General features: G+C 45.7%; 1 protein-coding gene across 1 annotated transcript in view; it reads right to left on the bottom strand.

The window, feature by feature from the left end:
• The window catches only part of MTUS2 (microtubule associated scaffold protein 2), a 754,499-nt gene that overhangs the window by 685,561 nt on the left and 43,932 nt on the right, over positions 1-25,006 (bottom strand). The window contains exons 3-4 of the mRNA XM_053705569.1: positions 19,913-20,153; positions 13,240-13,242 (exon numbers count right to left, since the gene is read on the bottom strand). Of these exons, the coding sequence (XP_053561544.1) occupies positions 13,240-13,242; positions 19,913-20,153 (244 nt within the window). The remainder of the gene's footprint in view (positions 1-13,239; positions 13,243-19,912; positions 20,154-25,006) is intronic.

Here is a 25,006-nt window from a genome sequence, read left to right on the forward strand (position 1 = left end):
CAGGGCATTGACCACCCGCCACAAGAGCCAGGCGAACTCTTGCCGCCAAACCAACCAACAGGAACCCAGTAATAAACCACACTTTAACTAATCATAACCATAAAAAACATAACAATTTCAACAGATTGCAGATACAACAATTTAACCCAAACTTTAATGAATAATCCCCAACAAGGCTCCCCTGATGTCCCTTAGAAACATATCCAACCCTACGTCCGTAAGGTGGACTCCATCAGGCCTAAATAGGTCCCTTTTGTCGGCCGTTATGCTTTCGTGCCTTACCACGAAACCCCCAATGCCCGTGACCGCTCTTCCCATCTCCCTATTCACCTTTTTGCGCACATTATATGCAGCCCTCTGTGTGACAATGTGCCGCCATTGCAGTCGAGCAACTACATTTGACCACCCCAAAGTCACACCCTGCAACCAAGTGTGCATCCATTGCACATCCGCTGTCATTCTTCTGATCAAATCCAGCGCGGGCATTGCCCCCAAGTCATTTCCCCCGAGGTGCAGCACTAAAACATTAGGCCGCCCCCACCTTTTGTGTGCCTCCTGTAAAAGTGCAGGCAAATCAGCCCACGACAGTCCCCTGCGCCCTAACCACCGAAAGCTTGCCTTGGACGTTGGGAATCCAAGTTGCTGACCTTCCGGCGATCGTAACGCCCTGAGATGAGCCCAGTGGATGTATGAATGGCCTACCATCCATACACGAACCGGAGGTGCTTTCGCATTCACAACACCTGATAAAACAGAGAACACCACCATGAAAAAACCGCCCTTGCACAACCTGGGTCCCCCCCAACAAAAAACCCCCCTTTGGAAGTATGGACCCGCCCACATGTCTGTGCTCTAGCAGTGTCCTTTATCAGGTCTAATATAAGTCTTGTACTGGGACGACTTCCATCTACCCAAGCGCTTAATCTCCGCCACCGCAACTCCCTTTTGCGCTGCGCTGGTCGCCGCGCCTATTCTAAACGAGTGCGGGGCGATCCTGCCCGGATCCAACCCGGCCTCCTTTGCTGTCTTCGCCAATACCTGGCGGAATTGAAAAACCGAGAGGGCCAAACCGTCCTCATGTATCAGGAGCAGTTGCCCTCCCGCCGGCCTCACCTTCAGGTATTGCTCCAAGCATGCCACTGGGCAGCAATCCTCAAACTCTTGACGCTCAAGGGGCAGCCATGCCCCCACCCCCTCCTGGTCCGTCTTGGACCTGGGTATGAACAACAGGAGCCCCTCATCCGTCAAACGGACATGCTCCAACTGCACTCCTCCTCGACCTTTCTCCTTTGCAGACGCCACAAGCTCCCCCACCCTGAGGGCTCCCGCAAACGCCAAAGCAAATGCCGTTCGGAAAAGAAGCTGCTCGTACTTGGATGTGCAAACCTTTGACACACCATTCGCTAACGCCTTCAATCTCTCCCGTGTAATGGGCTCTCTCCGATCTTTCTGACGGGGGGCCAACCTGCCCCACCCCTTCAACACCTTCCTTACTAGGAAGGTTCCGGAGTGGTCCTCAAAGCCAAGCGCCTTGTTAAAGAAGGCCAGAGCCGATAGCCTACTACTCGCGCCGGCCTTACTGACCCCTTCTTTCCGTAGTAAAGCCAACCATTCCAACACCAGCACCCTAGAAGCCCTTTGTACCTGTACACCTCCGCGTTGACAGAACGCCTCCCAGCAGTCCCAGTGACTCTTATATGTTGACCATGTCCTTGGCGCCAAGGATGCCTTCACCAAAGCTAGGATGCTCATCCAACCTTCACCAGCTGCCAAAGAGAAGATGGGCATGTTAACCCCTCCTCTGCCGCCATGGGTGCCGCTGCCCTAAACTGCTCCCATTTAAATCGAGAGAGTGCATCTGCAATAATGTTCTGCACTCCCGGAACGTGTTTGGCGGTAAAATGTATATTGAACTGCAAGCATCGCAACACCAAGTGACGCAAGCAACACACAACCGCTGGTGATGACGCGGACAGCCTGTTAATGGCGTACACCACACTCATGTTGTCCGTCCAGAACACCACCGATTTATTAGCCAGTCTATCCCCCCAAATCTCCACAGCAACCACTATCGGGAATAGCTCCAACAGCGTCAAGTTTTTGGTGAAACCTGCATCTATCCAGCCCCTCGGCCATGGAGCCGCGCTCCATTCTCCGTCCAGGTACGCTCCGTACCCGAAACCCCCCGCTGCGTCCGTGTACAAGTTTATTGCCTTGTTGGGTACTTTCCTACCCCTCCATAGGCACACACCATTAAAATTCATTAGGAATTTTTCCCATATCTCCAGGTCCTCCCTCACATCCGCCGTAATGCTCGTCCATTTTGCTAGACCGGTAGGGCCCTTCAAAAGTCCCTCCAATCGACGGTTAAAGGCTCTTCCCATCGGGATGAGCCTACCCGCAAAATTCAGGAGGCCCAGCAGCGCCTGCACCTCTTTTATCGCAACCTTGCTAGACCCCTTAATCCTTCGGACCGCTCCAAGCATCCGGACAACCTTGTCCATGGGCAGCCTACATTCCGCCTGCACTGTATCTATTTCGATACCTAGAAATGTGAGACATGTACACGGCCCCTGCGTTTTGTCGTCCGCGAGCGGCACTCCAAAACGCGACATCATATCCTGCATAACCTCCATGAGCTGTTCACACTCCGTGGAACCAGCTCTCCCTACCAACAAGAAATCGTCCAAGTAGTGGGCCACCGCTCCCCCACTTGACGCCTTGTACACTACCCAATGCAGGAAAGAACTAAAACACTCAAACAAGGAACAGGACAATGAGCAGCCCATCGGCAAACACCTGTCCACATAATATTCCCCTTCGAACTTCATGCCCATTAGTCTGAAAGCCGAAGGGTGCAGTGGCAGCAGGCGGAAAGCCGACTCAATGTCTAGCTTCGCCAGCAATGCCCCCGGACCGCATGCCCTGACCACGTCCAGCGCACGATCGAACGATTGATAGTGCACTGAACTCAGCTCTGGGTCAATAGCGTCGTTGACTGACGCCCCTTTTGGGAAAGAAAGGTGATGTATCAACCTGAACTTCCCTTCCTCTTTCTTGGGTACCACACCCAATGGGGAGATCACCAGATCCGCCATCGGGCATGTGGAGAATGGCCCCGATACCCTGCCCAGCGCCACCTCCTTTGCCAACTTTTCCCTAACCACGTGCGGGAATTCATAGGCCGTTTTCAAGTTCCTGTGCACTGAAGAACCCTCAACACGACCCATGACCGGTATCCGGAAACCCCCTTCCAACCCCGACCTCAGCAGCTCAGCTGCCCCTGTGTCGGGGTAGTTCGCCAGCCATATCAGCATGGCCCGCAACCTAAGCGGAGTTGGTGCCCTTGACTGCAACTCCCGCCTTAGGCGTAATTCTGGGCTGTCCCTGGTCCTTTCGTTTTCCACAATCGGCGCCTGGGTGAGGCCCTGCACAGAACTTGCAGATGTGACGAAAGGAGCAGCTGCTCCCCCTGTCACACTGCTTATCCTGGTATTTCCAGCACTCCCTCCCTTTCCTGCCCAGCCGCGCCCCTAGGCGCTGCGGTGCTTGACGTGACGCCACTGGGGAGGGAGAACTGCCTTCCAATCCTAATTTGGACCACAAGTGCATATCCTGTGTTCCAAAATGCAGCAGAGGGTTACCTACCATCTTTCTCCTAAAGGCCATGTCGTATTCACGCCATGCGCCTTCCTTGAATCTCGTACGGATATCCTCTATGGTATCCTGGTACTTAAACAGGTTATGCCCCTGCAACGGCCACCTGTCGACATAGCACGCAGCCAGTACACGGAAGCATTTAAGCCATTCCTCGTACGTCTCCGGCCTACGTACTTTCTTTGGGCCCGAGCCATCAGCCGCCCTTTCTTTGGCTCTAAACGCATCCAGAGAGAGCTCGAATACGTTAACGTATTTTCCCTCTTGAATCTTTTTAACGACCTTCGCTTTCAAATGACCATATAGCGAGTGGACCAAACACGGGTAAGTGTCACCCTGTGCAGCCACTTTGCGAGGCACTGGTCCCACTGGCGTAACAGCGCCCCCTAAAGCTTGCGTTCCTTGTAGCTCAAGTGTCTGGGACGTAGCGCCCGCCTTGTCCTTCGCTCTAGCAGACGCCATCTTCTTTATCCACCTAAACATCCTGCGCTGACCCTTCCCCACTAACCCAAGGTCCTCCCCGCTATCGGATCCTGACCCACTTGTGGAAGACCCCGTGTCAGTGTGTATGATGTCTGGTGCGTGGCACTCACCCTCGCCTGGTATCCCTGCTTGCGAAGGAGTCGCTGGACTCGCAGCGCTCTGGATGCCACTAGTACCTGCTACTGCCATGGCGCTGCTCGTGCTCGCTGCCATCTCTGCTGTGCTTGATGGAACCTGTTGAGACAAAACAACTTGGGGGGTACTCCGGTCTGCGAGAGGGGCAACAGTTGAAACACCCTCTCTCCCCTGCCCCTGTCTCCCCTCAGCTGACATACCCAGAACATTAGCCACAGCATCCCTGATAATCACCTCCTGCGCCGCCCCCTCCCAGGCGTGACCACTAAACCCAGGCAGGGGCCTCGCAGCATCTCTCGCATGCAACGCTGCCTCCACAGCTCTCCTGATCATATCCTCATTCACACCACCATGAGACTGGCCCCCTCTATGCATCTGCGCCCTCTCATACTGCGTATCATTTGTCGCCTCACACGGTCTCACAAATCCCCCAGCCCTAAACTGAGAAACTCCCTCATAGGCATGCGTTATCCCCGCATGTCCCCACCCCATGTGAGGTTCATATCTCCGTCCAGTCTCCAATCTACCATATGGCCCCTCAGGCCCTTCGGCCTCTGATATTGCATCCACACCTGCATACCTCAGGTTCATGCCACCCCTCATGCAATCTTGTCCCAATGTGGCCCCTATACCTGTACTCCGTACCGATGCACCCCTCTCATTCACCACAACCACGGGCCTCTGCCCGTCACTACCTCTATCCGTAGCCACGACCTGATCACTCGTGCTAGGCCGCACTGTAGGCCTCCCAACTGAACACACCGCTCCGCCTGACACACCAGATGAGCCCCTCTGAGGACCGTGGTCAACCGCCATGCGCGCATGCGCGCCATCAACATGCATACCCACGTGAGACCCAACTGCGCCACCTGCTCTCCTACCAGCATCCGGACCCCCAGCCATCCCCATGCCAGGTAAGTGGGCCCCGCTGCTCCCTGCCTGTCCTCCTGATACCCCGCTCGCTAACCGGAGTCCCCCCAAGTTACCTTCGGGGCTCCGGTCACGCGAGGCACTCCTCCCTCTGCCGCGTCCTCCCTCCGAATGGCGACCGCGATCCTCCCCCTCCTCAGAACTCTCGGAGGAGATCTCGCGGGAACCGCCAACCGGAGGGCCAGACTCCGCTGCGCACTCTGCCATGTGGCTGTGCTGTGGGCCTGCTCCTGTACCACCGCCGGCCCCAGCGACAGCCACGCCAAGGCCCTGATCCCCATGGGGCAACCCCCCGACAAAGGACTGGGCCAAGGCCAAAACTGCCGCTAAGGCCGCCGGCGGCAAGGCCGCAAACTGCCCGGCCAGGCCGGCCCCAACATCCGCTGGGGCAACCGGACCAGACAAATTCCCCTGGCCACACTCTGTTCCCCCCACCGCTGACACCTCCCCGCTTGCCTGCGGGCCTTGATTGGGGGCTACCCTATTTACCCCACTGGTCTGGGCCTTCCCTCCAGCGCCTTTAGGCCGTGAGCTACCCCCTGCCTTGCCCTTTCCTTTATTAAAACTCCTAGCAGGTGGGGATTTTTGGGGTGTGGGGGGTACCACATCTTCTGACTCCGGCTCCTGTCTGTGCCTTGCAGGTCCTTTCTTTCTTGCAGCCATCTCCACCACCTCCCTGTAACGCTTGGGAGGCACAGATTTTCTCCTGGATCTCTCCATGTTTTACTTCAAGAACCTTCAGACAACTTCAGAAACCTTCTCCTTGAAGTCTGGAAACCGAAAGAGGCTGATCTCACTGTTGCAGGACCCTATAAAGGTAAGAAAACAGACACCTCCTTCCCCTTTGCAACATTGTAACAACACATTTAGCATTACTCCAGACTTCAAGTTGGTAAACCCTTAATTTTGTTACAGGCCCACTAGAGGGCCCTCCACTACCATATTCTTGTGGTCAATTTTTTTTATTTTCTTCAATTATTGAATTATGTTATTGTTAATAAAGTCTAATGAACTTTAACTCCTCATTACTTATTATTTTATTTAAAAAAAAATGTTTATCCTGATTTCCTATCTGTGCACCCCGACACAGCTATGCACCTCCCCCTCATTTAGTATATAGTGTGCACTGCCAGCAGTAGCAATTTGATTGTGCTCTGTGCTTGTGGTAGTTACGTGTGCAGGTAATTTATTCCTTGGCATGTCATTTGTAAACCTTAGTTTCTGGGCCACAAACTATCCTTATGAATGAAAACTGTAGATTTGTAAATGTATTTTGTAATTTATCTTGCTTATTAATTAGTCTGTATATATATATATATATATGTATATATATATGTGTATGTATGTGTGTATATATATATATATATATATATATATACACAGAAATAATACAGCGCTACAAAAATAGAATGTCCCAAAGATAGGAGTACCAGTGTGTCCTGAGATGACAGGTCTCCCCGGATATCCCAAATACACCTGTCCAGTGTTTTTGTCTAGGGAGAAAGGTTAGTCTTTTTGCTGATCCCAAAATGGAAATGAAGTACCCCTGAAAACAGGAAAACCTCCAACAGGAATCTGGAACAGAAGAGGGAAGGGCGCACAGCAAAAAAGAGACCTCCTGGTGTAGTATGTCAAATGTATTTGGTGCTATTTAGCAGAAAAAAGCCAAATGGAAACTCACGTTTTTCCACCTCAACTCCTATGAGGTATGGATACAGCTCTGTGTGGTTAGTAACCACTGGAGAAGGCAATTCAATCCCCTTGTCCCTTGCAGCATACGTTCCCCTTCTTAGACTCTGTTCTCAACTCCCCAGCAGAAGATGATCCACTTCGAAAGGTGAATCTATATTGAGGGGTCTGTAATAACTTTTGTGGGAAGAGATATGCACTATATACCTGCACACCAATGTGATTAAAAAAACAAGTGATTTTATTCAATTAAAAAGGCTCTCATGAGTCCATTTGTGCAATAATAAAAAACATGAATACTTTGACAAAAAATTGGCCAAATATTAAAATTGTATGTCACAATATGATGTGTCAGTCACCAGGTATAATACATTATTACAGACCCCTCAATATAGATTCACCTTTCGAAGTGGTTCATCTGGGGAGGTGAGAACAGAGTCTAAGAAGGGGAACGTATGCTGCAAGGGACAAGGGGATTGAATTGCCTTCTCCAGTGGTTACGAACCACACAGAGCTGTATCCATACCTCATAGGAGTTGAGGTGGAAAAACGTGAGTTTCCATTTGGCTTTTTTCTACTAAATAGCATCAAGTACATTTGACATACTACACCAGGAGGTCTCTTTTTTGCTGTGCGCCCTTCCCTCTTCTGTTCCAGATATAGAATATATATATATATATATATATATATATATATATATATATATATAAAGAGAGATATATATATATATGTGTGTATTTCCAAAGGATGGGAAAAGAAGGCGCTCCAAGTCCATAAAAAGTCAAAAGGTTTATTAAATTGTATTAAAATCATACAAAATTAAAAGCGGTCAAGCACAGCAAAAAATGCCAAAACAGGTACGTGAACAGGTGAGTCAGCAAATGTTTTGTGCGCTTGCGCACTTGGTCACTGCTTGATTCCACACCTGTTCAAGATGCAATTTATAGCCAGTTTTATTAAAGAGATACATCTTCCAATATTTAAGTACCTGTAATGACCTATACTTTATAGAACTGAAAGAAGCATGTCTGTATGTCTTATATATTCTTAAACTGACAACCATGTATAGTACACAGAACCCCTTGTCATTCATCTATCTATTTAACATGAAAAGTCTGATTATTAAAAAAATCATACCAGACAGAACATCTTAACTTACATGACAAAAGTATTATGACTGTGTGATACACCTATTATACTAAAACAAATCAAAGAGGTTTTCCTTGTGTATTAAACGTATGTGAAGAGATATCTTTGCCAGACCCATCTTGTGTACCACACATGAAGATTTATCTATGTACTTAACCCTTGAAGGTGAATCACACATAACTTTAAGTATTTTCTTTTCATATTTTATCCACTATATTCACATGGGACAATAGATATTGATCTATATATTTACCTTATATATATGAAATTTATTTAGATGATATTGAATTTAAAATGTTAGTATACATTGATGAGATGATCTTATTATACACTTTATCTCATTTGCTGCAAACGAACTAAAGCTCTAACATCTAAATATTTAAATTCTACATATAAAGATTACAAAGGCCTGAATATAAAAAATACGAGACAATTAAGTAAATAGATTCAGATCTCTCCTCATATTTAAACCTAATGGATGAGTGGTTTGTAGGTTAAACATCAAAAGAATTTCCCTTTTATCTAGGGTAAATTTCATATATATAAGGTAAATATATAGATCAATATCTATTTTCCCATGTGAATATAGTGGATAAAATATGAATAGAAAATACTTAAAGTTATGTGCGATTCACCTTCAAGGGTTAAGTACATAGATAAATCTTCATGTGTGGTACACAAGATGGGTCTGGCAAAGATATCTCTTTACATAGGTTTAATACACAAGGAAAACCTCTTTGATTTGTTTTAGTATAATAGGTGTATCACACAGTCATAATACTTTTGTCATGTAAGTTAAGATGTTCTGTCTGGTATGATTTTTTTCAAAATCAGACTTTTCATGTTAAATAGATAGATGAATGACAAGTGGTTCTGTGTACTATACATGGTTGTCAGTTTAAGAATATATAAGACATACAGACATGCTTCTTTCAGTTCTATAAAGTATAGGTCATTCATTACAGGTACTTAAATATTGGAAGATGTATCTCTTTAATAAAACTGGCTATAAATTGCATCTTGAACAGGTGTGGAATCAAGCAGTGACCAAGTGCGCAAGCGCACGAAACGTTTGCTGACTCACCTGTTCACATACCTGTTTTGGCATTTTTTGCTGTGCTTGACCGCTTTTAATTTTGTATGATTTTAATACAATTTAATAAACCTTTTGACTTTTTATGGACTTGGAGCGCCTTCTTTTCCCATCCTTTGGAAATACTTTCTATTAGAGTGTGTTTGCAGGCACACAGGGAAAAGTGGCTGCCGTCTATATTTTTTAGTGAATAATCCTTCCGGGATATTATCTACATACCCTCTCTCCATCTGCACCTCATAAGGATTACTCACCAACATTGATATTTGGGATCCATGTTGCGCTCCGTTGTGCAGGTTTGTTTGCTTTTATATATATATATATATATATATATATATATATATATATATATATATTTTCACACACATACACAGATACAAACGCACACACACACATATATATATATATATATATATATATATATATATATATATATATATATATATATATATATAACCACACACACACTGTAGAGATTATCAGGTACACACATACATACTTACAGACTCATACATACAAAGACATATACAGATACATATACACACACACATAGGCACACACACACACATATATATATATATATATATTCACACACATACACAGATACAAACGCACACACACATATATATATATATATATATATATATATATATATAACCACACACACACTGTAGAGATTATCAGGTACACACATACATACTTACAGACACATACATACAAAGACATATACAGATACATATACACACACACACACAGGTACACACACACACACACACACATATATATAAATATATATATTCACACACATACAAACGCACACACACACACACACACATATATATATATATATATATATATAACCACACACACACTGTAGAGATTATCAGGTACACACATACATACTTACAGACACATACATACAAAGACATATACAGATACACACACACACACACATAGGCACACACACACACACACATATATATAAATATATATATTCACACACATACAAACGCACACACACACACACATATATATATATATATATATATATATATATATATAGATACACACACACACAGAAGCACACATATACATAGATATACACATTAGAGGCGCTCAATATTAGTTGGATCAATTAAATAGGAGAATGTAACATTTTTAATAAACATTTGCTTTACTCTGGGAAAACTGCAAGGCTCCACAAGCTATGGCCATAAAAACTATGAGATTTTTTTTTAATTTTTAAATGCAGTCTTTAGTGTTGCATCAATGGGATAGATAATATTGCCACTGATAAGGTAAATATAAAAAGGCATGCAACAGTGCAATTTGACATGCAATACACAACATACAGTATTAACAGAATATGGGTATGTCTGAAGTCAACATTCATCTCTGATGGATCAAGTTTATCAGGAGTTTCCAGACATCTAATACACTATCAGTCCTTGTAATGCCCCCCCCCCCCCCTCCCTTTCCTAGCCAGGCTGTCCTGAAGTCTAAAAGTTCCCGTTCAATCTCCTCCCCCACCAATAACGTGTGCATATCAAAGAGAAACTGATTCAGAAGCTTATCTGTAGCTTTTGGTAGTGGAGGGCCCTCTAGTGGGCCTGTAACAAAATTAAGGGTTTACCAACTTGAAGTCTGGAGTAATGCTAAATGTGTTGTTACAATGTTGCAAGTGGGAAGGAGGTGTCTGTTTTCTTACCTTTATAGGGTCCTGCAACAGTGAGATCAGCCTCTTTCGGTTTCCAGACTTCAAGGAGAAGGTTTCTGAAGTTGTCTGAAGGTTCTTGAAGTAAAACATGGAGAGATCCAGGAGAAAATCTGTGCCTCCCAAGCGTTACAGGGAGGTGGTGGAGATGGCTGCAAGAAAGAAAGGACCTGCAAGGCACAGACAGGAGCCGGAGTCAGAAGATGTGGTACCCCCCACCCCCCAAAAATCCCCACCTGCTAGGAGTTTTAATAAGGGAAAGGGCAAGGCAGGGGGTAGCTCACGGTCTACAGGCGCCGGAGGGAAGGCCCAGACCAGTGGGGTAAATAGGGTAGCCCCCAATCAAGGCCCGCAGGCAAGCGGGGTGGTGTCAGCGGTGGGGGGTGTTATGGGGGGAACAGAGTGTGGCCAGGGGAACTTGTCTGGTCCGGTTGCCCCAGCGGATGCTGGGGCCGGCCTGGCCGGGCAGTTTGCGGCCTTGCCGCCGGCGGCCTTGGCGGCGGTTTTGGCCTTGGCCCAGTCCTTTGTCGGGGGGTTGCCCCATGGGGACCAGGGCCTTGGCGTGGCTGTCGCTGGGGCTGGCGGTGGTGCAGGAGCAGGCCCACAGCACAGCCACATGGCAGAGTGCGCAGCGGAGTCTGGCCCTCCGATTGGCGGTTCCCGCGAGATCTCCTCCGAGAGTTCTGAGGAGGAGGGGGATCGCGGTCGCCATTTGGAGGGAGGACGCGGCAGAGAGAGGAGTGCCTCGCGTGACCGGAGCCCCGAAGGTAACTTGGGGGGACTCCGGTTAGCGAGCGGGGTATCAGGAGGACAGGCAGGGAGCAGCGGGGCCCACTTACCTGGCATGGGTATGGCTGGGGGTCCGGGTGCTGGTAGGAGAGCGTGTGGCGCAGTTGGGTCCCACGTGGGTATGCATGTTGATGGCGCGCATGCGCGCATGGCGGTTGACCGCGGTCCTCAGAGGGGCTCATCTGGTGTGTCAGGCGGAGCGGTGTGTTCAGTTGGGAGGCCTACAGTGCGGCCTAGCACGAGTGAACAGGCCGTGGCTACGGATAGAGGCAGTGACGGGCAGAGGCCCGTGGTTGTGGTGAATGAGAGGGGTGCAACGGTACGGAGTACAGGTATAGGGGCCACATTGGGACAAGCTTGCATGAGGGGTGGTATGAACCTGAGGTATGCAGGTGCGGATGCAGTATCAGAGGCCGAAGGGCCTGAGGGGTCATATGGTAGATTGGAGACTGGACGGAGATATGAACCACACATGGGGTGGGGACATGCGGGGATAACGCATGCCTATGAGGGAGTTTCTCAGTTTAGGGCTGGGGGATTTGTGAGACCGAGTGAGGCGACAAATGATACGCAGTATGAGAGGGCGCAGATGCATAGAGGGGGCCAGTCTCATGGTGGTGTGGATGAGGATATGATCAGGAGAGCTGTTGAGGCAGCGTTGCATGCGAGAGATGCTGCGAGGCCCCTGCCTGGGTTTAGTGGTCACGCCCGGGAGGGGGCGGCGCAGGAGGTGATTATCAGGGATGCTGTGGCTAATGTTCTGGGTATGTCAGCTTGGGGGAGACAGGGGCAGGGGAGAGAGGGTGTTTCAACTGTTGCCCCTCTCACAGACCGGAGTACCCCCCAAGTTGTTTTGTCTCAACAGGTTCCATCAAGCACAGCAGAGATGGCAGCGAGCTCGAGCAGCGCCCTGACAGTAGCAGGGACTAGTGGCATCCAGAGCGCTGCGAGTCCAGCGACCCCTTCTGCAGCAGGGATACCAGGCGAGGGTGAATGCCACGCACCAGACATCATACACACTGACACGGGGTCTTCCACAAGTGGGTCAGGATCAGATAGCGGGGAGGATCTTGGTTTAGTGGGGAATGGTCAGCGCAGGATGTTTAGGTGGATAAAGAAGATGGCGTCTGCTAGAGCGAAGGACAAGGCGGGCGCTACGTCCCAGACACTTGAGCTGCAGGGAACGCAAGCTTTAGGGGGCGCTGTTACGCCAGTGGGACCAGTGCCACGCAAAGTGGCTGCACAGGGTGACACTTACCCGTGTTTGGTACACTCGCTATATGGCCATTTGAAAGCGAAGGTCGTTAAAAAGATTCAAGAGGGAAAATACGTTAATGTATTCGAGCTCTCTCTGGATGCATTTAGAGCCAAAGAAAGGGCGGCGGATGGCTCGGGCCCAAAGAAAGTGCGTAGGCCGGAGACGTACGAGGAATGGCTTAAATGCTTCCGTGTACTGGCTGCGTGCTATGTCGACAGGTGGCCGTTGCAGGGGCATAACCTGTTTAAGTACCAGGATACCATAGAGGATATCCGTACGAGATTCAAGGAAGGCGCATGGCGTGAATACGACATGGCCTTTAGGAGAAAGATGGTAGGTAACCCTCTGCTGCATTTTGGAACACAGGATATGCACTTGTGGTCCAAATTAGGATTGGAGGGCAGTTCTCCCTCCCCAGTGGCGTCACGTCAAGCCCCGCCGCGCCTAGGGGCACGGCTGGGCAGGAAAGGGAGGGAGTGCTGGAAATACCAGGATAAGCAGTGTGACAGGGGGAGCAGCTGCTCCTTTCGTCACATCTGCAAGTTCTGTGCAGGGCCTCACCCAGGCGCCGATTGTGGAAAACGAAAGGACCAGGGACAGCCCAGAATTACGCCTAAGTCGGGAGTTGCAGTCAAGGGCACCAACTCCGCTTAGGTTGCGGGCCATGCTGATATGGCTGGCGAACTACCCCGACACAGGGGCAGCTGAGCTGCTGAGGTCGGGGTTGGAAGGGGGTTTCCGGATACCGGTCATGGGTCGGGTTGCGGGTTCTTCAGTGCACAGGAACTTGAAAACGGCCTATGAATTCCCGCACGTAGTTAGGGAAAAGTTGGCAAAGGAGGTGGCGCTGGGCAGGGTGTCGGGGCCATTCTCCACCTGCCCGATGGCGGATCTGGTGATCTCCCCATTGGGTGTGGTACCCAAGAAAGAGGAAGGGAAAAGTTCAGGTTGATACATCACCTTTCTTTCCCAAAAGGGGCGTCAGTCAACGACGCTATTGACCCAGAGTTGAGTTCGGTGCACTATCAATCGTTCGATCGTGCGCTGGACGTGGTCAGGGCATGCGGTCCGGGGGCATTGTTGGCGAAGCTAGACATTGAGTCGGCTTTCCGCCTGCTGCCACTGCACCCTTCGGTATTCAGACTAATGGGCATGAAGTTCGAAGGGGAATATTATGTGGACAGGTGTTTGCCGATGGGCTGCTCATTGTCCTGTTCCCTGTTTGAGTGTTTTAGTTCTTTCCTGCATTGGGTAGTGTACAAGGCGTCAAGTGGGGGAGCGGTGGCCCACTACTTGGACGATTTCTTGTTGGTAGGGAGATCTGGTTCCACGGAGTGTGAACAGCTCATGGAAGTTATGCAGGATATGATGTCGCGTTTTGGAGTGCCGCTCGCGGACGACAAAACGCAGGGGCCGTGTACATGTCTCACATTTCTAGGTATCGAAATAGATACAGTGCAGGCGGAATGTAGGCTGCCCATGGACAAGGTTGTCCGGATGCTTGGTGCGGTACGAAGGATTAGAGGGGCGAGCAAGGTTGCGATAAAAGAGGTGCAGTCGCTGCTGGGCCTTCTGAATTTTGCGGGTAGGGTCATCCCGATGGGAAGAGCTTTTAACCGTCGATTGGAGGGACTTTTGAAGGGCCCTACCGGTCTAGCAAAATGGACGAGCATTACGGCGGATGTGAGGGAGGACCTGGAGATATGGGAAAAATTCCTAATGAATTTTAACGGTGTGTGCCTATGGAGGGGTAGGAAAGTGCCCAACAAGGCAATAAACTTGTACACGGATGCAGCGGGGGGTTTCGGGTACGGAGCGTACCTGGACGGAGAATGGAGCGCGGCTCCATGGCCGAGGGGCTGGATAGATGCAGGTTTCACCAAAAACTTGACGCTGTTGGAACTATTCCCGATAGTGGTTGCTGTGGAGATTTGGGGGGATAGACTGGCTAATAAATCGGTGGTGTTCTGGACGGACAACATGAGTGTGGTGTACGCCATTAACAGGCTGTCCGCGTCATCGCCAGCGGTTGTGTGTTGCTTGCGTCACCTGGTGTTGCGATGCCTGCAGTTCAATATACATTTTACCGCCAAACACGTCCCGGGAGTGCAGAACATTATTGCAGATGCACTCTCTCGATTTAAATGGGAGCAGTTTAGGGCAGCGGCACCCATGGCGGCGGAGGAGGGGTTAACATGCCCATCTTCTCTTTGGCAGCTGGTGAAGGTTGGATGAGCATCCTAGCCTTGGTGAAGGCATCCTTGGCGCCAAGGACATGGTCAGCATATAAGAGTCACTGGGACTGCTGGGAGGCGTTCTGTCAACGCGGAGGTGTACAGGTACAAAGGGCTTCTAGGGTGCTGGTGTTGGAATGGTTGGCTTTACTGCGGAAAGAAGGGGTCAGTAAGGCCGGCGCGAGTAGTAGGCTATCGGCACTGGCCTTCTTTAACAAGGCGCTTGGCTTTGAGGACCATTCCGGAACCTTCCTAGTAAGGAAGGTGTTGAAGGGGTGGGGCAGGTTGGCCCCCCGTCAGAAAGATCGGAGGGAGCCCATTACACGGGAGAGATTGAAGGCATTAGCGAAGGGTGTTGCAAAGGTTTGCACATCCAAATACGAGCAGCTTCTTTTCCGAACGGCATTTGCATTGGCGATTGCGGGAGCCCTCAGGGTGGGGGAGCTTGTGGCGTCTGCAAAGGATAAAGGTCGAGGAGGAGTGCAGTTGGAGCATGTCCGTTTGACGGACGAGGGGCTCCTGTTGTTCGTACCCAGGTCCAAGACGGACCAGGAGGGGGTGGGGGCATGGCTGCCCCTTGAACGTCAAGAGTTTGAGGATTGCTGCCAGGTGGCATGCGTGGAGCAATACCTTAAGGTGAGGCCGGCGGGAGGGCAACTGCTCCTGATACATGAGGACGGTTTGGCCCTCTCGGTTTTTCAATTCCGCCAGGTATTGGCGAAGACGGCAAAGGAGGCCGGGTTGGATCCGTGCAGGATCGCCCCGCACTCGTTTAGAATAGGCGCGGCGACCAGCGCAGCGCAAAAGGGAGTTACGGTGGCGGAGATTAAGCGCTTGGGTAGATGGAAGTCTTCCCAGTACAAGACTTATATTAGACCAGATAAAGGACACTGCTAGAGCACAGACATGTGGGGGGTCCATACTTCCAAAGGGGGGTTTTTTGTTGGGGGGGACCCAGGTTGTGCAAGGGCGGTTTTTTCATGGTGGTGTTCTCTGTTTTATCAGGTGTTGTGAATGCGAAAGCACCTCCGGTTCGTGTATGGATGGTAGGCCATTCATACATCCACTGGGCTCATCTCAGGGCGTTGCGATCGCCGGAAGGTCAGCAACTTGGATTCCCAACGTCCAAGGCAAGCTTTCGGTGGTTAGGGCGCAGGGGACTGTCGTGGGCTGATTTGCCTGCACTTTTACAGGAGGCACACAAAAGGTGGGGGCGGCCTAATGTTTTAGTGCTGCACCTCGGGGGAAATGACTTGGGGGCAATGCCCGCGCTGGATTTGATCAGAAGAATGACAGCGGATGTGCAATGGATGCACACTTGGTTGCAGGGTGTGACTTTGGGGTGGTCAAATGTAGTTGCTCGACTGCAATGGCGGCACATTGTCACACAGAGGGCTGCATATAATGTGCGCAAAAAGGTGAATAGGGAGATGGGAAGAGCGGTCACGGGCATTGGGGGTTTCGTGGTCAGGCACGAAAGCATAACGGCCGACAAAAGGGACCTATTTAGGCCTGATGGAGTCCACCTTACGGACGTAGGGTTGGATATGTTCCTAAGGGACATCAGGGGAGCCTTGTTGGGGATTATTCATTAAGGTATGGGTTGAAATTGTTGTATCTGCAATCTGTTGAAATCGTTATGTTGTTATGGTTATGCTAGTTAAAGTGTGGTTTATTACTGGGTTCCTGTTGGTTGGTTTGGCGGCAAGAGTTCGCCTGGCTCTTGTGGCGGGTGGTCAATGCCCTGGGGAGCGGGCACAAGGAGAGAAGAGTGACGGTCCTGGGAAAAGGGAGGGGTTATGCCTGCCAGGCGCCGGCCTGGGGGTCCTCTCCCTCGCAATTGGACCGAAGACCTCTGAACATCACAGCTCTCTCTGAGTGCCATGGGGCGTGACAGCCGGGTGTCACGCTGCAGGTATCGAAAGGGGCCTTGACCATCTGCTAATAGGGGCTAGGTTAGGGTGAGATGCCGCCAACGTTGAGGATTACGAACTTGTTGCCAAGTTTCGTTGATAGGTTGATCAAGTGCCTAAGGGTAATTTGAATGACTCTTAGGCACAAGTTAAAGCGTTTATTTAATAAACGTGAACCGTGACCGGTTCTTTCTCCCAAACAAGTGGTGTTGTGTCTTATTTACTAGATAAGGTATTAGACAGTAAGAAGGACGGAATAGATGGTTTAAACCTTAAGTGATTTATTATTTAAGCGTCCACAACAAGCGCTATTAAGACAGACAACAGAGGTTGTAGGAAACAGAGGGCAGGTCTGGAGCAGCGTGTTGGCTCTGACAAGAAACAGACACAGGAATTCCAAGTTAAAGATCTGATATGATTGCAGTTCCCTTCACAAAAGTTGTTCCGTGTAGCTACTGGAGTTGAGAGGCAGAGAGCACAGGAGCATTCTTGCAAGATGTGACAGGGTATGCCAGTGAAATTAAAGTTGCGCACATGGAAATCCCCCTTCCCCTCTTAACATTTTACTACCTGCAGCAGATCAGCCTCCCTCTGCTCACACTATCCACATCTGATGCGGCACTGCATTTACCGCTATGACTATAGCGCTATGCAGAGACGGAACGAAAATTTTTACTTACAGTTTCTGGGGAATTGTTAGGCAGCAACACTCCTCTGTATCAATTGCGCATGCATTAAAACTTATGTACGAGTCGATTGTAAATGGCCACAACTAGACATATACAACTATACACCAAGCGGTGGGCGGAGCTTAACCTTTATTTTTAACTGCAAACGAGCAATAATTATTTAAAATTTTCCTGCACTTCATAGAAGCAGAGACATGAGGGACACGCTTAACAATGTTTAAATCCCATTTAACAGTAGTTTAACAAAAAATATACTGGGTGTAGACTGTCCCTTTAAGACTGGAAATCAAGGAAATAAAATTTCTAAATTATGAAAATATATTGAAACGATACAACTTGGCCATATGAATAAATGAGGAAGATCTCAAGTGAAACAAAATAATAAAAAAAAGGGACTTTCCTAAAGGGTCAGTCAAGTCCAAAAAAAAACTGTCATGTTTCAAATATGTCATGTAATTTTAAACAACTTTCCAATTTACTTTTATCACCAATTTTGCTTTGTTCTCTTGGTATTCTTAGTTGAAAGCTAAACCTAGGAAGGCTCATATGATAATTTCTAAGCCCTTGAAAGCCGCTAATCACATGCTTTTGTATTTGCTTTTCACAACAGGGGAGAGCTAGTTCATGTGAGCCATATATATAACATTGTGATCACGCCCGTGGATTGTGGCAGACACTGCACTAATTGGCTAAAATGAAAGTCAATAGATAATAAATACAAAGTCATGTGATCAGGGGGCTGACAGAAGATGCTTAGATACAAGGTAATCACAGAGCTAAAAGTATATTAATATAACCGTGTTGGCTGTGCAAATCTGGGGAATAAAGGTATTATCTATCTTTTAAAACAACAATTCTGGTGTTGACTGTCCCTTTAAAATATTTTTTTTTATATTTTGTGACTAAGTGCTAAGAGTTAAATAGTATAGAAAATGTGAAAATAATATATAGTATAATCACACGCATATACATTATTTAATGAACTGTGGATTAAACTGAGGCAGTTGTAAAAAAAAACAAGCATTTTCTGCTACAAATTGTGAGAGGTAGAAAAGTAATAGAGGACACAAGGCCTGCATTTTGGGCCTTACTTATTGAATAGTAAATTTAAAATAAAAGTCTCATAAATCAGACAAAGTACACAAATAAAAAAAATAAAAAAAATCAAGTTTACTTTAATTATCAAATTTGCTTTGTTCACTTGGTATCCTTGCTAAAGTGTACTCTTTGGTAGATTCAGGTGGTGCATATATCTTTAGCACTCTATGGCAGTAATGCAGAGTTTGCAGCAATGTATACAATTTCTACAAATGGTCTTGCAAACCCTGCTCCCATAGAGTGTTAAAGACACCTGCACACTGCTGCGCCTACTAAGATTACTCTCCAACAAAGAAAAGCAAGAGAAAAGTAATTTTTTAAAAATCTTTCTCACTGAATGCTTTATTAAAATCATGAAAGTTTCATTTTGACGTTACTGTCCATATAAAAGGTCAATAGAGTGTGCAGCCAATGGCTGTATGGAATATAACAGTGTTCTGCACTTCCATTTCTACCATGAACTGAAAATCTCCATATTTCAGAATGGAATTACAGGAATAGAGAACAAAGTAAATAATGAAAGTATATTGTAGAGGTTTTTTATAAATACGATTTAGCACATTATAATACCATCTCAAGGTGTTTAATGTCCCTTTAAGGTGAAGTATAAGCTGCCTTTAACCAAATGATAAAATACATGGCTTCGACTTTATTTTTATTACATTTCTCAAACCTGGTTACTTATACTTCTTTGGTTTCTTCCTACTAAAGTTAGTAGTTAATCCCTTAAAAGACAAATAAGGTCTCTGTGACCAAAGTCAATCAGCATATAGGGGCTGATTTATCATGTGTCTGTAGGACATGATGCGCTGCTGGCATTTATCATTGCCCAAGCATTCCTTGTGAAATGCTTGTGCAATGCCACCCCCTGAGCAGGGGGTGTCAATCAACCCAATTATCTTAAAACCACTGCTTCTTAACTCCTGTTTCAGGCAAGCCTAAAGGCTTGCGCGGAAACAACTGCATATAGCAGCATTCGGGCGTTAATAAATCAGCCCCATAGATTGGTGAAGACAGGTGTATGACATGTTATAGAAATAATATAAAATATATCATTATAATTACACATATCTAAACCTACCTGAAACATCTGGGTTGCTAATACTTGTGGCAGATATCAGTTGCTCTTGCTGAGTTAGGGCATTGCTTGACGAGCGTTGACTTGCTATCAATATTCTGCTTTTTGCTGATGGCAGCCTGGAGACAGCACCCAAACCAAGCTGAGGCTTCAAAATCATGGTGGATCTGTAGAAGCTCGGAGAGACTTCATAATGAGCAAACGTTGGAGAACAGAACTCTTCTTTGCGCTGCCTTTCCCCTGTCTATAGACAAGAAAAAGTAGATGTTTATCTGTTCCATAAAAAATCAAAAACATTTATTTTTTTGTGAATTAAAATAAGGTATTATTGGTATTATATAATAATTATTATTATGCTCTCCAAAATCAGCCCAAGCTTTATTTTGTTACACAAATTGCACCTTCAGCTAACACTGCTGTAAAATTAAATCATATACACAGGTTACAATGAAATCCACAAACCTGAACTTCTTCATCTAGGACAAATTGGTTATTTAACCCCTTAATGACCGACGACGTACGCCATACGTCCTCAAAAAAATACCCTTAACGACCGAGGACGGACAGCGTACGGCGTCGGTCTTGGAAAGCAGTGGAAGCGATCCTGATAGCTTTCAGCTGCTTTCCGGTTATTGCAATGATGCCTCGATATCGAGGCATCCTGCAATAACATTCTTTACTCCTCCGGTGCAGAGAGAGCCACTCTGTGGCCCTCTCTGCACCGGACATCGATGGCTGCAATCGTTGGTGGGGGGGAGCCGAAGTGGGAGGCGGGATCGGGGGTGGCTTCTGTGATTAAGAGGGGGCGGGATCACCGGGGGCATGCACGGGGGATGGCGGGCCGGCGCGTGCACGGGGAGGGAGTGGGTGGGAACCGCTGCACTACAGAAAAAAATTATAATTATAAGTGGGAGAAAGGGGGGAGGGAATGGGTTAATAAAATAGCTAAGGGATCTTGGAGGGGGTGGGGGAAGGGAAGCTACACTACAGAAAAAAAAAAGTTAAACAAAATCTATTTTTCTGTAAATAAGGTAGAGGGGGAGGGTTAGAGAGCTGTTTGGGGGGTAATCAGGGAGGTTGGGGGCTAAGGGGGGACCCTACACAGCATCATATGTAAATATGCTTTAAAAAAAGATACCTTTTATTTTAGTACTGGAAGACTTTCTGCCAGTACTTAAGATGGCGGGGACAATTGTGGGGTGGGGGAGGGAAGAGAGCTGTTTGGGAGGGATCAGGAGATGTGATGTGTCAGGTGGGAGGCTGATCTCTACACTAAAGCTAAAATTAACCCTGCAAGCTCCCTACAAGCTACTTAATTAACCCTGCAATGCTGGGCATAATACACATGTGATGCGCAGCAGCATTTAGCGGCCTTCTAATTACCAAAAAGCAACGCCAAAGCCATATATGTCTGCTATTTCTGAACAAAGGGGATCCCAGAGAAGCATTTACAACCATTTGTGCCATAATTGCACAAGCTGTTTGTAAATCATTTCAGTGAGAAACCTAAAGTTTGTGAAAAAGTGAAAGATTTTTTTTTTATTTGATTGCATTTGGCGGTGGAATGGTGGCATGAAATATACCAAAATGGGCCTTGATCAATACTTTGGGATGTCTTCTAAAAAAATATATACATATCAAGGGATATTCAGGGATTCCTGAAAGATATCAGTGTCCCAATGTAACTAGCGCTAACTTTGAAAAAAAGTGGTTTGGAAATAGCAAAGTGCTACTTGTATTTATTGCCCTATAACTTGCAAAAAAAGCAAAGAACATGTAAACATTGGGTATTTCTAAAATAAGGACAAAATGTAGAAACTATTTAGCATGGGTGTTTTTTTTAGTGGTTGTAGATGTGTAACAGATTTTGGGGGTCAAAGTTAGAAAAAGTGTGTATTTTTCCATTTTTTCATCATATTTTATAATTGTTTTTATAGTAAATCTTTATCTTTAGAAAGTCCATTTAATGGCGAGAAAAACTGTATATAATATGTGTGGGTACAGTAAATGAGTAAGAGAAAAATGTAAAAATAGCCTTGGTTCCTAACGGACAGAAAATGGAAAAGTGTTGTGGTCATTAAGGGGTTAATATTGTTTTAGAGTCAAAGATCTCTCGATGAGAAAAAAAAATCCTTCTAATTCTTACCGATTTATCATCAAAAAAACATGTGGGTCAAATATTTAGTTCCATTGTTAGTCTGAATTATTCTTTTGTACAAATTTGTTTAACAATTGGAGGTATATTTTGGCATAGGACAATTAGACAGAAAAAAATTAGGCACAGTTCTATCGCATGATGCTTTCTTACTCTTATGCTCTTCAAATGTTTAACTATTATTTTTTTATTAGAAATCAGTTATCCATGGTTGCAGGGCATGTGACCACTTCATGTGTCCCTGACCTCCCGATATAAGTTATATAAAAGGGAAAAAGAAACTGAAATAGTTGAGTGTGGAAGGTTCGGAGTGCACATATTCCCAGTGCATTGGGCAGCACAAAAATGAAATACACCACAGATAACTCACATTTTTAAAAGCTGGTTATTTATATAATTCTCCTCATATGGGCCCTGATATTCAAAACCTTTCCGCTCAGGTTATATATTCTAAAATGATCCTTCTGCACTGCGAGATCCCTAGTGAAATATTCAAAAGGCAGATTTTGCTTTACTTCTCCAATGTGCATTCCCTGTATTTCTGTATGGGAAGGAGAGACAAGCCTAGTGCAATATAGGACTTCATGACATCAGAGATCTGCTGCATTTACAGTTTGTGCTTTCTATTTTACATCACTTTACACTTCAGATTACATTTTATTACATTTAAATTTAGCACTTTCTATTTTATTAATTATACATTTCTATTTTAATATCACTATACACTTCAGATGAAATGTTATTACATTTAAATGTTGCACTTTCTATTTTTATTTATTTTTATTTTATTTTGTATACAGTAGTGTATTTAGGATTGTGATTTCTGTGTAACTTTAACAAATTAGGCTCATACTTTGTGTATATACAGTACATTGCTGTACACAAAATAAAAAAAATAAAAAACGAAAATGCAAAGTTTAAATGTGGTAGAACTTCATCTGAAGTATAAAGTAACATAAAATGCAAATATCAAAGTGTAAATGCAGCATAACTTAATTTCATATCATGCAGTCCTATATTGCACTGGGCTTGTCTCTCCTTCACATCCAGAAATGCAGGGAACACCCCTTGGAAAAGTATAGTAAAAGCTGCCCATTTTGAATCTTATGAGGGTTCTCGCAGTGATGGAGGATAAATTTATATTGTCTTAACTGAACGGAGAGCTTTATATCATCAGGCACTTAGTATCAGGCTTTGGTTTACAACAGATAATATAAAGAAGCATGTGTGTAAAGAAAGTGATACAATAAGGATATCTGATTTCACTGCAAACCATTTTGATGGGTTGTGGTGTCATAGAACAAAAACAGCTATTTCATATACAAAATAAGGGAAGCAGAAAGAGAGCGCCCCATTGTGTTAATTTTAGTCAGATAAAACAATTAGAAACAAAGGATGAACAGGTACTCACAAGTGCACAGGCTCCTATAGCGAAAAAGGTGCAAGCAGGCAGGCTGACTTTTAACAGTAGTCAGCTCGCTGAATCCTCGGTCTCCGTTTGGTTTGAGAGCTGCTTAAATCCTATTGGCTGATTTTGACAGCCAATAGGATTTTAGCAGCCCTAATTCCTATTGGCTGATTTAAAATTTTCAGCCAATAAGAATGCAATGGTACCCCCAGTATAAAAGGGATACCTTGCATTTCAATCCTCAGTGTGCGGCGGACGATCGCATGAAGAGGACCTCCACATCACAACCGTCTGGCCCTTCGCCTTGGACATCCGCCTGGAACTACGCCTTGGACCTTCGCGCATCGACCGCTCCGCCTCTGCAGGGATGAAGAAGATGCCGGTCCCGCAATGGATGAAGATAGAGTCGCCTGGATGAAGATGGAGCCGTCGGGATGAAGATCGTTCAAGCGGGACTTCAGCAACTGTGAGTACCTAAAGAGGGGTTAGTGTTAGGTTTTTTAAGGTTTTTTTTGGGTGGGGTATTTTTTTAGATTAGGGGTTGGGCATTTCTTAAAAGCAAGACAAAGAGCTGAATGCCCTTTTAAGGGCAATGCCTATACAAATGCCCTTTTCAGGGCAATGGGTAGATTAGGTTTTTTTAGATAGTTTTTTTCTTATTTTGTGGGTTTGGCGGGTGGGGGTTTGTAATGTTAGTGGTTCTTTGTATTTTTGTTTAGAAAAAGAGCTGATTTCTTGACGGCAATGCCCTTTAAAAGGCCTTTTTAAGGGCTATTGGTAGTTTATTATAGATTAGGTTTCTTTTATTTTGTTTTTTGTTTTTTTAAATGGGTATTAGAATAGGAATAATTGTTAGTATTTTGGATAATTTGTTTGTTATTTTGTGTAATGTTTTTTTTTTCATTTTGTGGTGTTTTTATAATAGCAATTTTTTATTTTTAATGGGCAGCAAAAGAGCTGAATGCCATTTTTAGGGCAATGCCCATACAAATGTCCTTTTCAGGGCAATGGGTAGATTAGGTTTTACTTTATTTTTATTTTGTGGGTTTGGGGGGTGGGGATTTGTATACTGTTAGGGGGTGCATGTTTTTCTTTTCTTTTTGTAGGTCAATGCCCTACAAAAGGCCCTTTTAAGGGCCCTTGGTAGTTTATTATAGATTAGGGTTTTTTATTTTGGTGTGTTTTTTTATTTTTTAAGGGTATTAGAAAAGGAATAATTTTTATTGTTTTGGATAATTTCGTTTGGAATTTTTTGTAATGGGAGTTTTTTTTATTTTTGTAATGTTAGGTTTTAGTGTAAGGCAGGTTAGGTTTTATTTCACAGGTAAGTTTGTATTTATTTTAACTAGGCAGTTAGTAAATAGTTAATAACTATTTACTAACTAGTCTACCTAGTTAAAATAAATACAATCTTACCTGTGAAATAAAAATAAAACCTAAGCTAGCTACAATATAACTATTAGTTATATTGTAGCTAGCTTAGGTTTTATTTCACAGGTTAGTTTTAAATTGGTATTATTTAGTTAATAATTGT

Source organism: Bombina bombina, chromosome 3 (assembly GCF_027579735.1).
Source record: "Bombina bombina isolate aBomBom1 chromosome 3, aBomBom1.pri, whole genome shotgun sequence".
Taxonomy (NCBI): domain Eukaryota; kingdom Metazoa; phylum Chordata; class Amphibia; order Anura; family Bombinatoridae; genus Bombina; species Bombina bombina.